The 14,275-nt window shown below is 43.5% G+C and overlaps 2 protein-coding genes and 1 long non-coding RNA gene across 3 annotated transcripts in view; 2 read left to right on the top strand and 1 right to left on the bottom strand.

Moving 5' to 3' along the window:
- Nucleotides 1–839: 839 nt before the first annotated feature.
- NIPSNAP2 (nipsnap homolog 2) lies at nt 840–14,271 on the bottom strand. The gene is made up of 10 exons (XM_086859576.1): nt 14,143–14,271; nt 10,451–10,590; nt 10,323–10,368; nt 7,596–7,690; nt 5,679–5,749; nt 5,204–5,344; nt 4,782–4,813; nt 3,531–3,625; nt 2,660–2,743; nt 840–1,956 (listed from the first exon to the last, which is right to left on the bottom strand). The coding sequence occupies exons 1-10, from the start codon at nt 14,226–14,228 to the stop codon at nt 1,892–1,894; spliced, it is 855 nt and encodes a 284-aa protein (XP_086715702.1). The 5' UTR covers nt 14,229–14,271; the 3' UTR covers nt 840–1,891.
- On the top strand, nt 2,743–11,545 carry LOC147649615 (uncharacterized). The gene is made up of 3 exons (XR_015278530.1): nt 2,743–2,933; nt 7,804–7,860; nt 11,341–11,545. It is a non-coding gene; the product is annotated as an uncharacterized LOC147649615 (long non-coding RNA).
- Nucleotides 13,503–14,275, top strand: part of LOC111937720 (merlin-like) — a 28,290-nt gene continuing 27,517 nt past the window's right edge. Inside the window, exon 1 of the mRNA XM_086859570.1 lies at nt 13,503–13,690. The gene's annotated coding sequence lies outside the window, so the exon portion shown is untranslated. The remainder of the gene's footprint in view (nt 13,691–14,275) is intronic.

Below are 14,275 nucleotides of genomic sequence, written 5' to 3'. Positions count from 1 at the left end.
ACTCCTATGATTCCTTATTCAGGCCAAACTTTGTGGCCTTTGAACAACAAGAGCTGTGCCAGGCAGAATTTAATTCCTGGTGAAGGTAAAAAACATGGATTGCATCAGAACACGAAAAATCCTGTACCTAAAAATGTTTTTTTCTGTTTGTCTCTGGCTGAGATTGCTGGATAAGAGTTACAAGAAATTCCTCAGGGAAAAGAAATCTGGGAGGATGCTGGGAGAGATAAAAAGGTCTGGAAGGTGATATTGGCATCCCTTTTTTCCTCCTGCAGCTGAAAAGTAGCCCCAAAAGTCTGGAAAAATGTCAGCCCCAGGTAATATCTCTGCTCAGGGCTGATTTACAAGAAGGATCAGCTCAAATAATTTCCTTGGCCCACTGAGCAACTTAAAGCTGACAGAGCACAGAATCTGACTCCGTAAAATCCCATCATCACCTGACAGCAGGAGGAAAATATAAAACCAGACAAGAACCAGGTCAAATATTGACTTTGTTCAAGAGGAAATTCAAGGGGAGGCACGAGTGCAGTGCATTTCATGTAATTAGGAAAGAAATCACACCCGAAAAATGAAGCATGAATCTGTGGAGAACAATCCAAAGTGTTCTGTATTTATCACCACAGCACTCAGCACCTCTAGAACACTCAGCAAAATGGGATGTGATGGAGAGATGATAAATTCACTTTAGAGAAGGACAGCAGAAAATGAGAAACGCCATCCCCGACTCAGAGAAGTGATATTGGTTAATTAAGCTGAAATATTCTAAATTTTCCATATTAAGCACTGCTAGAGGAGAGAAAACACAAGAGGTGCAATACATAGGAGATGCCAGCAAAAAGTGAAAATTAAAAGGCTTTTATTGACTGATATGTTCTTCCTGAAAACTTCTTGAAATGTACAAACTGGACATTCAGAACTGATTTGTACATTCAGTATGTTACACTGATTCTTGGAGCCACTTGAGAGAGAGAGAGAGAATATTATTGTCACTTACAGGATGTTCACATCGTTGCAGACACCAAAAAGTGTGGATACATTCTAGCCTAAAAGTGAAACCAAAACAGAACTGGACACCATGGTACACGGAAATGCCGACCCCAGCTTCACACACCAACCCAGCCACGGGGACTGCAGCCCCCCTCCAAGCCTGAACCTGCAGTGCTTATTAAATTCAACCCCTTTTCCCAGATTTTGGAGCTGTTTGGGGAGGGAAATGCTTTGGAGAGGATTGATTCCCTGCAGGGTGTTCAGGCAGTGTCTGTAGGGGAAGCGTGGCTCACCCTGCGTGGGATTCATTCCGGGAGGAGGTTCCACAACAATGTGTGCTCAGAGACCCTGCAACGCCCCTTTCTGTCCAAAATCCATCCCCTGCCACACAGGATTATCCCAAATTAATGACTGCCTGCTTTGGGAATGGAGATTTGCTGATTTCAGGCCTGCTCCACCAGCCAGGGGTGATTTCACAGCAATCCCAGAGCCGCTCGTTTCACAATTTGAAATGAAATTCTCATTTCTCCAGAGCTCCTCCTTTCACTCCCACGTTTGTTTCGGAAAGCTGCAGTCATTAAATGCTCACAGCAGTGCTGTTCCTGAGCTCTGGGCAGTGCCTGTGGGAGCAGAAGACTGCAAATCCTGCAGGTCACACATTAACTGGGGACCTGGCCCACAGATTTGGACTTGTTTTCAACTCACCAACCTTTTAATCACAGTTCTGTAGGTATTTTTTTTCCCTCCCCCAAGAGCAGAAGGTCGTGGGTTCTGAAGAAAAGAGGTCTCTTTTATAAGCTCAATACAGTACTTTTATATTTCAGACTATGATATACAGTGTATACCATAAATTAAGACAAATACTTGTCACTTCATCTATGTAGGCACAAGAAAATCAGTGACTTTACTGCAGTGGAGAAATCTTCAAGGGTATCATGATTCTGGACTCCATCTCCTGAATAAGGGGCACTGAAAGAAATGGAGAGAGGTTTTAATTTCACTGACAGAGTTCAGCACATTCTGTAATCATCCCTCTAGCACAGTCGTTTTGGGAAAAAATGATTTTAATATCATCTCTCTGCTGGTTTGAAGACAAATATTTCCATTCTTTTCATCAAAATGGAAGTGATCCTACATTTTTCTGGTGTAACTTCCTTTGAAAAGTGCCCTATGGAACCCAAATCTGACATGCTTGGCACACTTCTGGGAGTTTTGTTGTGACAGCTTTCTTTGATCTCAAAGATCTCCTGGCTTTTCGTTCCAAAGTCTAAATTCCCTTTTCCCAGCAATGCATTTAACAAGGCTCCTGTATTTCATGAAATATTCGAAGTAACCATTTAATAGAAAGGTAAATTTCACTCCTGGCTCCCTAAATCTTTGGATAAGCATTTACAGAAATCTGTTCTTCCACAGAAGTGCTGCTATAAAAATCCATTATTAATGCAGCAATTTTTTAGCACTTGGGCAACTTTTCCACCTACAACCAGTTGCAAAATTCACTTTACAGCTCAATGCAATGTCCCTCTGCTCCTCTATAGCCTAAAAACTGACACAGACACACATTTCCCACTGAGGTACAAAACTTTTTCTCCCAGTGGGATGTGCTGAGGAGCAGAGAGGGTAGCCCAGCCCAAAGTCTGCCCCCAGCATTCCAGAGAAGTTAATGGGTTACCTGTGTAATAAACCAGTTCATCCCAGCCAGGTTTGTGCCACGCTGCATTCCTTATATCTTCCCTGGTTTGCAGGTCTTTGTAAGCTGGGAAAACAAGCACAAAGTGACTCTTTTCCCTTCTGCACAGGCAGGGATCCCTTAAAAGAACTCCAAGGAGGAATCAGGAGGCTGGGAACAGCGGGAAGGAGGAAAATCAGGAGTTCTCTGCCAGAAGGAAAAGCTGCCAGAGCAGCAGGAACAGGAGCTGGGGAAGAGAGAGAATGCCTGGGCACAGGTAAGATAAAGCAGGGGCACAGCTCTACACGAGGGCTGCCAGACTGCTGAAATAGAACATTCTGGATTGTTGGGATCTGAAGAAAAAACTGAGTCATTTCTAAGAAATTATTGTTTTTCAAGTTGAAACAATAGGAAGGTGTTTATGAATATGAACGCACAGAGAAAGCCAAAACACCTCCATGCAGGAATGGAAATAAATGACTTTCCTTCCTGCAGGTGTGGCGAGTGTGAGGCTTGAAATAAAACTATAAAAAACTGATTTCAGCATCAGTTGGGACAGCAGGATTGTGGTTGTGGGACTGAGAGCAAAAAACACTGAGCTCCTAATGAGAAAAGGAAGGCAGAAACTGTGGGAGAAACAGAACAAAACCAGGAAATATTCATTTCTTGTTCAGTGGAGAATAAATTTGCCTACACAAAAATAATCATAAAAAAATCAACAAATTAAGAAATCAAAAAATTTAGGAAAACAAAGAAACTTTAAATCCCAACTCTTAAGACATTTCCTTTGCCTTTCGTAAAAATATTTCCTCCTGGGCAAAATGACTGGGCTGATTCAGTGGGAGGAAAAAAAAATCAGAGAACAGGAATTTACCCCAAAGGTGATGGACCATGTAGAGCTGTCCAATCTGGGAGAAAAATCCCCCAACTGCTTCATTACTGTCCTGTCGGAACCGAATTGCACGAGCCCTGTAGAGGAGCAAAGAGACATCAGAGCCTGCACATCTGGGCAGGAAAACAGGGAAAATGGGGAGGAAAACAGAGTGGAAGGGAAGCTGGGATGTTAAAGTGCATTTTCTGCACACTTCAGCAATTAAAAGTAAGAAAAAAGCTGCACCATGCTTTTTTCCGGCACTAAATAATTAAGATTTACCTCTGTGTCTTGTTAGGATGCATTAAAATTAGAGGCTACATTTTAACTAAACTTTGCATTCATCATTTTTCAACCAAATTCAGGATAAAGATAATTGCTGGAACAGTGTAAAGTGGCATTTTTATAGCAGGTTTTATAGCTAAATCCTTAAGTTTTAGTCATGTCAGCTTTGCCACATTTATTTTCCACAGGTTTTATGATAGTGGAATACAACTTTTTATTAATGCTGACCTTTGCATAAATTAAGATAAATATTTCTCTTGTTGTATCTTATAAAACAGATTTTCTACCCATAGAGCTGTGCCTATTTTATAAAAGAAAAAATAAATATAAATTAAATTTGTTCAAATAACTGCAATTGAGAAAATTATATCTAAAATGACAAGTCTGAAAATCTAAGTCCTCACCTTCGTCCAAATTATTGAAAATACTCCAAATTGTTTAACTATCAACCACTAGAATTGCAAGGACAGAGAGTGTAAATTGGAATATGCTTACACTGGTTAAAAATAAGACACAACCAAGAGCATATAATCAATAGAAAACTGTCTCAAATACTTCTAACCCATACATTAAAATACAAATGTGCTGCTCAGCAGCTTTTCAAGAAGCAACTTGACTTTGAAAGCTTAAAGAGCCAAGATTTAAGCTGAAAGTGGTCTTGGGAAAGATGAACCAAGTCTCCCAGAAGAAGTGTCACTCTTCCCAAGCAGCCTTCTGCTGAAAATCCAGATTTTTTGCAGCAAACTGAAAGGGTTCTGGGAAGCAAAGCCAAACCACAGAGGTTTTTTTGTACATAAAATTCATTTTTTTTCCCCTCAGAGGGTCACAGGACAGTCTGCCCAGAGGTGTAAGTGCAGTAGCAGCCCCTGAACTGGGGCTTGGTGCCTTTGAGGCCACCCTGGCACCTCCTGTCCTGCTTTTCCTGCACCTCTCAACTAGGAGCACCCCAGGGCTGAAGGCAACACTTACCAGTAATTGCCCCATTCAATCATTGTTCCAGGCTGCAAAAACAAAACACACTGTTAAAGCTGCAGCTTAAAAAAAATAAAATCTACTATTTTCACATGGTTTCTGTATGGAAACCAGCCTGTATTAAAGCAATCCCTTCCTCTGAGTGATAAGAATATTAAAATAATCTCTAATTGCTCTGTTTACCACCTCTTAGTCACCTCTGAGGCATCCCTCAAAGCAAGCACAGGGTTCCAGCCCTGCAGACATCAGGATCCTGTTGGAGCCTCAGACCCCACACTCTGAGAGCAGCCCTGAATCAGGAATCAGCTTGGACAAAAAGCAGATTTTTCACACAAGCTCTGTTTGCCATAAAAAAACTACGAAGGTTTTAGGACAGCACAGAGCTTCAAAAATCAGAAAGAAATAAAATCTGGACTTACTCTGAGTTGGTAGGATCTCAGTTCATAAATATTAGGGCCATCTCTGGGAACAGGTTCATTCCAGAAGCTGAACTCCAGCAGGAGCTGGTTCTTACGGGAGAGGAGCATGTTACCCCTCTCCTTACGGAATTCTGTGAATTCCTAAAAAATAACGTGGGAAATGGGTCAAGTTCTGCAACAACAAACAGCAGGGCACCTATGATGGCTTAGATTGGGGTTTTTTAAATGCTGTCAGGGTTGTGGGACAGTGAAATCCTGAAAGGAATTGGAATTCTCCCTGGTGCATCTGAGAATTCCAAGGATTTACACGTGAAATATTCAGGAATTAAACCTGAATGTGACAATAAATCCTTTCTCAAAGAGGTTTCTGGGCTTGTACAGGAAGGATGAGACACTTTGATATCTAAATCTGCATTTTTCATTTGCTCTGCCTGTTCTTTGCTCTCTCCTGAGTAACAAAATCAGTATTTTTTACCTTATTTTGACGAAGTTTGCTCATGACCTCATTGAGAGCTGGGTAACCTCCCTCATATCTCCACAAATGAACTGAAACAGAAAAAAAATCAGTTTTTTCAGGGATGTCTCAGACCAGTGGTAAATCTTACGAAAAAAAATCACACTATAAAATGCTCTTCACAGTACAAAATTACACAAAAATAGAAACCAGGCAGCAGGTTTGAAAATAGATTTTCATTAATGAAAGCACTACACTCTGGAATATTTTAGGGATAATGGAATCATCTGCTTTTTGAAAGGGGTTCTCTTGGTAAATTTTGCAATTTACTCTGAGGGTGACAGGGGGATTTCTGAAATGACTTTTTTTGTTGCTGTGCTAGGAAAATGTGATGACTTGTCATGACTGTTACTGAAATTAATATTTAGCTGAAGAGGATGATTTAGTTCCAAAAACCTGCTTTATACCAATTTCATCTAAGAGCAGTAGAGGGGCAGATTTTCAGTTCAGTAAATTACTCCAGCACAAAAGCAAGACACTTTCTGTAGGACATGAAAAACAATGCAAATGCTATTTCTCAGTTCAACATTAATAAAAGCAGAAGAAAAGTGAACATTTGCTATGTTGCCCCATAAAAACAATTCCAGGATCTATCTCTGTATCTAATTTTTTTTTTCAAAGCATTCCCTCTTTAATAAATCAGAATAAACCCCTATAATAAATTACAGAAAGATGTATTTACAAGCATTTAGTATAGTGAGGCAATAATTTCACCTCACAGGAAAATAAAAGATATTTTTTCCCCCTTTTAAGGAGCTCTGTGCCTTTTCCAAGAGAACAAACGAGGCTGATGGGAGGTACTTCCCTGTGAGAGCAGATCTCTGCTCCTGCTGCCTCACCCCCAGGGCAGATTTGATGGATCCACCTGATATTAACCCAGCACTGAGCAAGTCAAACCCCACAATCTGCTTTATTCCAGTGTTGCAAGAACATTTCCAAGGCAGGCTGGGGATGCAGTGACAGATCCAGCCTGTGTTAATCTGTTCCAAAAGCAGCCACTGGGACTTGCCTGAGGAATTCCCATTTCAATTGTCCTCATTCCCCAATTCCCCTTCAACTTCCAGGGTTGGCTCTCAGACATTGTTTGGTTCGTCTGCTGTTAATTCCCTGCATTTGTTCAGTGTCAATATAGCAATATGCTGGCAGTGCAGGGAGCATTTATGTGTGCAGGAGTTTATTTTTTTAATTAGGAAGCCACAGCACCGATCCTGGCACAGCTCTCACAGAACCTCTATGGATTTGGATCTGTGGCTTCCCACTCCTTCCAATTCCCAGGGCATTTTTCAGGTTTTCTCTCTACACTGGGCTCTTTGGAGTTACCTCTGTAGCAGCTCTTCAGTCATGTCTAGTTCCAGTTTGTTTTCATAGTTAGGCAGTATCCTTGTATGAACATGAACAGAAAGATTTTTACTTTCCCCCAGTAAAGTTTAATGTTAAGTTTACAATGCAGATGGGTTGGAATGATTTGCAATTCATTATCATACAGCAATTACAGTGTGAAAGGCTGAGCAAAGCTTTTACACTGCCCAAGGAGGGACAGACTGGCTTTGCAAGAGCTACCCCTAAATATTCAGGAGCTGTGCCCACAGGACTGTATTTTACAAATATATCCCCAAAATCTGTTAATTTGAACAACCATCACCACCTGGAAAACATGAAAAAATACATCAACAACGAGACAAAACTGAAGGAATGAAGGCTCTGCTGTCCAACCCAGCACAACAAAAGCAAGCAGTGCACATTTAAGACAGCTGAGCAGTGATGCACACACCCCCTCACTGGACACATCAGGGGGTTTGGGTGCCAACAGAGATGATTTAAAAAGAAGAAACCTGCCAAGCACATGGGTTTACATTGGGTTGCACTTCTATCTCCTACCAGCCTGATCTTGCTCTCCGTACCACGTGTTCCAAGTCCCCACCAGAGCACAAGGGTAGTGTTTTTCTTCATGAATCTTTGGCAGCACCTCTTGACTTGAAAACAAGGAACACACAGACACTGGGTTGCATTGCCTTCAGGGAGGCCACAGTTGATAAATGTATAACACAGCATCATGCTAGGAACATTCACAAGCTTTATTTTGCAGAGGAGAAAGCTGAAATACCAAATTCGGAAGGTGGCTACACCCCCACGGAGAATTCAGGTGAGTGTTACCAGTTTGTTAGAAATCTATAATAAAGTATTCCTTGGATGCAATAAATTAGGTGTATCTAAATAATTATTTCTATCTAAAAGGTTATCTAACACATCAAGAACACAAATATCAGGATATCTCACTGAAAACTCAGTCTACATGGGTGATTTACTTGAGGGAAAGCTTTTCTTTGCTTGAGGAAAAGCTCCCCTCAAAGAGGGGAGAATGCTCAGAAATATGAAAGCACACTTTTCTAAACCAATTACAATTGCTGAGCTGAATGAGTAACAGTAATCTGATAAATTAAATAATGGCTGTAGCTCAGAGTACTGCTTTTTGATTTCATTCAGTGCTCTTACTTTGAGTAAGTGAGTGCAACTCAACCACTAATGAACAGGGGGACTGCCTTAAAAACACCTCCAAGACAAAATTTCTGTCTGACTCTCCCCAGGATTTCTAACACTCTTTCAAACTTTAGAAGTGGCCCATATTAGATGAGGAAATTAAGTGTTGCTGATTGCTGACTTGGCCAAGACAGCTTTCCCTGCACTGTGCCTTGATGAATAAGTCAATTAGTCTGGTTGAACTCTGCCTTCTCTATTTTTCCCTGAATAATTACTCTTCGTCCTCAGTTTGGCTCACAGGCAGTGAGTCTCTGCACAGTATCAAGGAATAAAAAGTAGGCTGGCCTGGGAGTCATTAGAGATGAGTTTTCCTCTAGATTCTTCCACTGACTTTCCAGACAACCTTGAGCAAATCTCATTACCAATTTGTACCTCGACATTTTCTCACTAGCCAGTGTAAATAATATGATAAAATGACTCTACAAGGACATTCACACGGATGTTTAACCACTAGTTCATTTTTGCAAAGCAGAATAAGATCCAGGAAAGGCAGCTTTGAAGAGGAATGGGAAATTATTGCATAATTCTACCACATACTGTTGCAAATTAGAAAAAAGAATGCCCACAGAACACCTCCTAAAAAAAACTGTCCCTAGTTCTTCAGAAGGGCTCCTTAACCACAGTGATTCATGAAATATTCTTGTAATTATCTTCATTACATTATTTATTAATACCTGATGACTAATCCTCATTTTGATTTGATACAGAATTAACATGTTCATTTTTTTCTTTAGGGAGAGGCAGGAGGGAAGTTCAGAGAGGCTTAATTTTGTTTATTACTTTATTCAAGTTGTCTCCTTGCCTGAAATACTTCAATTTGCTTTGGGAAGAATCAATCTAACCACAGATATTTCATCTGACTGCTGTCAGCAGTTTCTTTCTTTGCTGTTTGTCTCTTTCCTTGAAAACAGAAATCTCTGCTCTCACTCAACATTCAGGCAGCTCATGAATTACTGCAGAGAAGTGATTCCCTGTCTTGCATAATTGGACATGTTTATATTCAGCTTTTAAACAAGCTGGCTGAATGTTAATTGTCCTTTACTGTGTTATCTATTTTTTAAACAAAAAAAAAAAAAGCTAAAAATAGCTCGATTGAATGCTGTTCCAGTGGCTTTTTATGCTTCTCTAGCAGGGAAAACAGTTCTGGGTTATCCAGCCCAACACAGGGAGGGCACAGAGGTGACAGCTGAGGACATGAACTGGGAGCTGGGACTTCCTCCCCTCCCTCCAGCCCAGCTGCTGTGCTCACACTTCAAAGTTGGTTGCAGAAAGGTGTCATTATGCTGAGAATGTTTTTTATTGTCAGTGAGAAAAGCACTGCTGGGTGCAAGGCTCACTCCATCCCCAAATTTAAACACACAGTTCTTTCAGGGCTCCAGAGAGGGGATTGTGGAGGCAGAAAAGGAGTAGCATTTCTGCAGTTTTACCCTTAAAGCAGTCAATTTCAAATATGAGTAATTCCTACCTGTTCTAAAGCTGTCACTTTCTGGGAAAGCTGTCCCAGCACTGCTCCCTTTGGAGGGAATCACCCCAATGCAGAGACCCCATCCAAGGGTTTGTGTAACTCCTTGGCAGCAGCTCAGCAGCAGGACTTGTGCAGGGGGATAAAAATGAGCTGAGAGGAAATCAACCCCTGGGTTTTTAACGTCTCAAAGTTCTACCCGAGTTTAACACTGGTGTAGTTTTATTTACCAGTGATCTCTCTTTCCTTCCAGTGTGCAGACAAAAGCCATCCTCAACCTGGCAGCTGCAGTGGGAATGCCAACATTCCACCTTTCCCTGCAGGGATCAGGAACTTTAAGACCACTCAGGGAAGAGGGAGAGCTGCTTCAGCAAATGTCACCAAAGCTCTCACAACAGGAATCATCCTCAGCTGCAGCTTAGGAAATGACAATGCCAAGAGGGAAGTGGGGTGAACTGAGGACAGGACATTTTGCTTTTTCATAAAATCTATTTAATACCAAATCCTAAAAAAAGCAGATTTTTGTCACCTCCCCTCTACATAACTGCCAATTTTCAGATCAAATCAACATGTCTAAAAGGTGAAAAGAGAACTCACACACTTACCAGAGCTTGTTGTAGGCTTCTAGACATTCAGGTTTGACATTGTGAACTGCAACAACAACAAGAGGGCCGTGAGGCAGGCAGGGACAGAGGGAAGGAGTGGTGCTGCTGAACACAAAGCCATCACTCACACTGGAGCTTGTACAGGCTGCTGGTCTCTCGTTTGGCCAGGAGGTTGGAGTGGGCGTCTTTCCTGGGATCCACTTTGCGCACGAAGAGGGATTTTAACCAGCTGTCCTCGCGGGCGCTGCGGGCCGAGGAGCCCAGTCCCCTGTGGGGGAACAAGGACAGACCACTGAGCCTCTGCAACTCCCAGCAGGCAGGCAAGGCAGCCAGGGATTTAATGGAAATTATCCTATCACAACCTCCAGTTACACACTGCTGAAACTTCCCACAGAGCCTCTCCCAGCGAGGCAAAGGCAGCTTGTCCCCACTGAGATTTATTCATTTCATTAAATACACTTATCCACTTTATCCATGGTTATTCCCTGTGCAATGGCTGCTTCTGCTGCCTGTTTATCCCACTTTTAACCCACTGTCTTTTAACCCAGGGCTGGGTCTGGCCTGGTGTAAACAGGAGTGAAAAAGAGCAAAAAACGTGCACAAGGAAAACTGCACAGTGTAAAAGGGAAAGGAACTGCCATCTGTTCCTGTGCTGCTTAAAGAAAAAAAGCTCTACAAAAGGCAAAGGGAAATGTCTTTCAAGAGGAAAAACAGCATGAAAGACTAATTTGGGATAAAAAAATAAGAGTGGTAGGGAATGACCAGTGAGGAAATACTTCAATTCTGGATTCTGGCAACTGCATCAGGTAGGGACACCGAGGCAGGCTCTCTGTACAACATCCATGTTTTCCTTGCCTCAAACACAAGGTTTTCACTGCTTTTTCTTATCTAATCTTTATTCAGCTTCTCCAAGTACACTTTCAAAATAGTGTCACCTCCCTTTACATGAGAGCATACAGACCAAGTGATAACTGTGGTTTTTAAGCCATGTGTTAAAGGAATTATTTGTCTTTTCCAGATGACCAGGACAAGGAATCTGATGCATTTAACTGCTCCTCTACAATGTCTGACAAGCTCAAATGGTTTTGCTTCTTTCTTTCAGTTTGCTTTTGTTTTGATAGCCTCATAGTAGTCACAGTGAAAAAAATTAACTGTGTCACAAGCTTCTCCTGAAATACTAAAATATTAAATGTGGTACTTATACCACATATATTTACTTCTAAGCTGGAAATCTCAGCCTTTTCCTGCCTCAGATGTCAACTTTTCACCCTTAATCACTGCCTTGGGGATCCAGAACACAGCTGGGCCTCCAGCCCAAAGCTTTCTTCCAGGGGAAAAAAACATGGAAAGAAAATCAATTTCCTTTGGGAAAATATCCCCCTGGACACACCTGTATTACACAAAAGCAGTTTTTTTACAGCAATCCACCTTTTAATCTTGGTGTCAGAAAAGAACATAATGACCTGGTTCTGCCCATGGCAGCAGGATGGAGGAGAGGGAAAATACTTCACAGCAGAGAAACAACAACCACAACTGAGATGACCTTCAGCATGAAGAAATAATGTATAAATCTCAGTGTACTTATTGAAAATGGTGCTCTCCTTGCCCTGGGCGCACACACAAACTTGTGGCTGTGCTGGAAGCCAAGCAGCTATTCCTGAGGGCAGGCATTTGAAGGGCATTCCATGATAAGGCTGCTGCTGGAGCAGAGCTTCCTCTGAGCTCAGAGCAAAGGATTGAACCCCACCTCAGAAATTCAAGTTCTGTTTAAAAAAGCTCTCTCGAATTAAACCCTCAGTGGCTCCAGGAGTCAGAAGTCAAGCCCATTCCTGCAATACTCAGACCTGTAAACTCTCACCGTTCCCTCCCCTTTATTAAACAAAGTCAGCAAAGTAATATTTAGAAAACTCATCTATGAGGATCATTGTTTGCAGCAAACTTTGAAGAGGAAAGAGAGAAATAATCTTGATGCAATCACATTTTTTGTGAACTTCAGCAGCAGCAGAAGTAAGCTGGAGCTACAGGGATAACTCAGAAAAGCAAATTTCTTTGCTATTAAGAGAATCACATGACTTGAATGTTAAACTGCACCTAAAACTGGAGGTATGGCTAATTTTCAAAATAATGACATGAGTAATACTTTACATTTATGGAAAATCTTTTTCCCAGCAGCTGTAAAGCTCCTCAGGAGCACTGACTAAATCACAACTAAATATACACCTCACATAGAATAAAGGTAACAGGCTGAGTTTATTAAAGCAGATGTTCACTGCACCCAAACTGAGATTCAAGGGCCTGATTTTTAATCAATATCCTAAAATACCACTGTCACCCCATACTCCCACAAACCAAACCAAAAAGCCCTGAATTGATCACAGGTTCAATTATTTGGGCAATCTGCACCCAAAATTACTTCTGGAGGAGCAGGGACTGAATTCAGGTCTTTAAACAGCTGTGAGCATCAACTTATCTTTGGCAGCAAGTTCTCAACCTGCAAAGATTAACTGTGGGCTTTGCTTTCTTGCTACAAAGGTTGGGCTCTGAACACAAAAGGCTAACACTGAATAGCTTGCTTAGATTAGATTTAATATGTCAGGGAAAACACTTCTTTACACTTAGCTCCTGCTTTAGCACAAAATATAAGCTGGGTGGGACATACCAAGTCAAGTATTTAGATTCTGTAGTAACCCAAACCTGCCTGGAAGTATAAGAAAAACAATTTGTCTATCGTTTGACAGTTTTTGATCTGTGGTCTAAACAAAGTTTATTTAAAACTAAAATAACCCCGAAACATGCACATAAAATCTCACAACATATTCCCTGCACAGTTGTTTGCAGGGATGCTTTTAGTCTTGCCTATTCTGAGGCTTGAGGCAGCAGCTTTCACTGTTTCAAAAAAAGGGAGGAAAATCTGTGTAGATCCATCCTAGCTTGAGAATTCCTGTGTTTCCATCACCCTGTGCCTTCTTCCTACACCTGGAAGGTGCCCAGGAGCTCTGTGAGTGTGTGTGTGCACCTCGGGTACCCCTCCACACAGAAATGCAAATCTCTGCACCCCAAAACTTGAGGGATGTTCCTCTCTGTGTGCCCTGGCACGGGGAGAGGGGTGCGGATCCCAGCTCCCATGGGAAGCATGCATGCCCCAGCCCTGACTCCCAGGAGGATTCTACGAGCAGCTGTGAACGGTGAAGGCAGGAAGATGTCGGGATGTGCAGTCACGCACCCCAGCGCTGGGGAAACACGGATTTTGGGCTGTGCCTCCTGACAGGAGCCGCTGCTGCCTGCGCACCCTGTTGCTCGGAGGAGTTGGGATCGGGAGCAGCTGCACGCCCTGATCCTGGAGGGATAGCCCGGTGCGCAGCATCCAGGTATTTCAATGCCAGCATTCCACGTGTGCGGCGCGGCTGGACACCCCGAAAGCCGTGGCTGTGGGGTGCCCGGTGCCGTGTGGGGGTGTCCATGCAGGGGTGGGGTCCGTGAGGGGATGAGGCGTCAGCGCAGGGAAGGGCTCTCGGTGCCCCCTCAGCCCGGGCACCGGCGGCCGCCTGGTCCCGGCGGCTCGGCCATCCTCCCACCCAGGGGCGGACTCGGAGGAGGGAAGGAAGGGGCCGGCCTTGCGGCCCGTGACCTTGAGGGACACGCCGCCGCCTCGCACTCCCCGCCCCAGGCCCGGCCGCTGCCCCGCGAGCGGGACGCCATTTCCAGCCCGGGAAGGGGACGCTCTGCGCGGCGGGGCGCCGGGTGGCTCGGGCGGCGCCGGCTCCTCGTGCGGCCTCCCCCGGCGGCCCCGTCCCGCCCGCCTCGCCCCCTCAGGGCTCACCTGAGGGCCAGCCCGGCGCCGGGCGGCAGGCGCGGCAGGGCGGGCGCTCCCGCCAGGCTCCCCCGCAGCAGCACTCGCGCCGCCATCTTGCTCCCGCCGCCTCCCTCCTGGGCCGGGGGCTGCGGCCACGCCC

This window comes from Cyanistes caeruleus, chromosome 21, assembly GCF_971803275.1.
Source record: "Cyanistes caeruleus chromosome 21, bCyaCae1.hap1.1, whole genome shotgun sequence".
Lineage (NCBI taxonomy): Eukaryota > Metazoa > Chordata > Aves > Passeriformes > Paridae > Cyanistes > Cyanistes caeruleus.
This window is presented reverse-complemented; position numbering and strand designations above follow the sequence as displayed.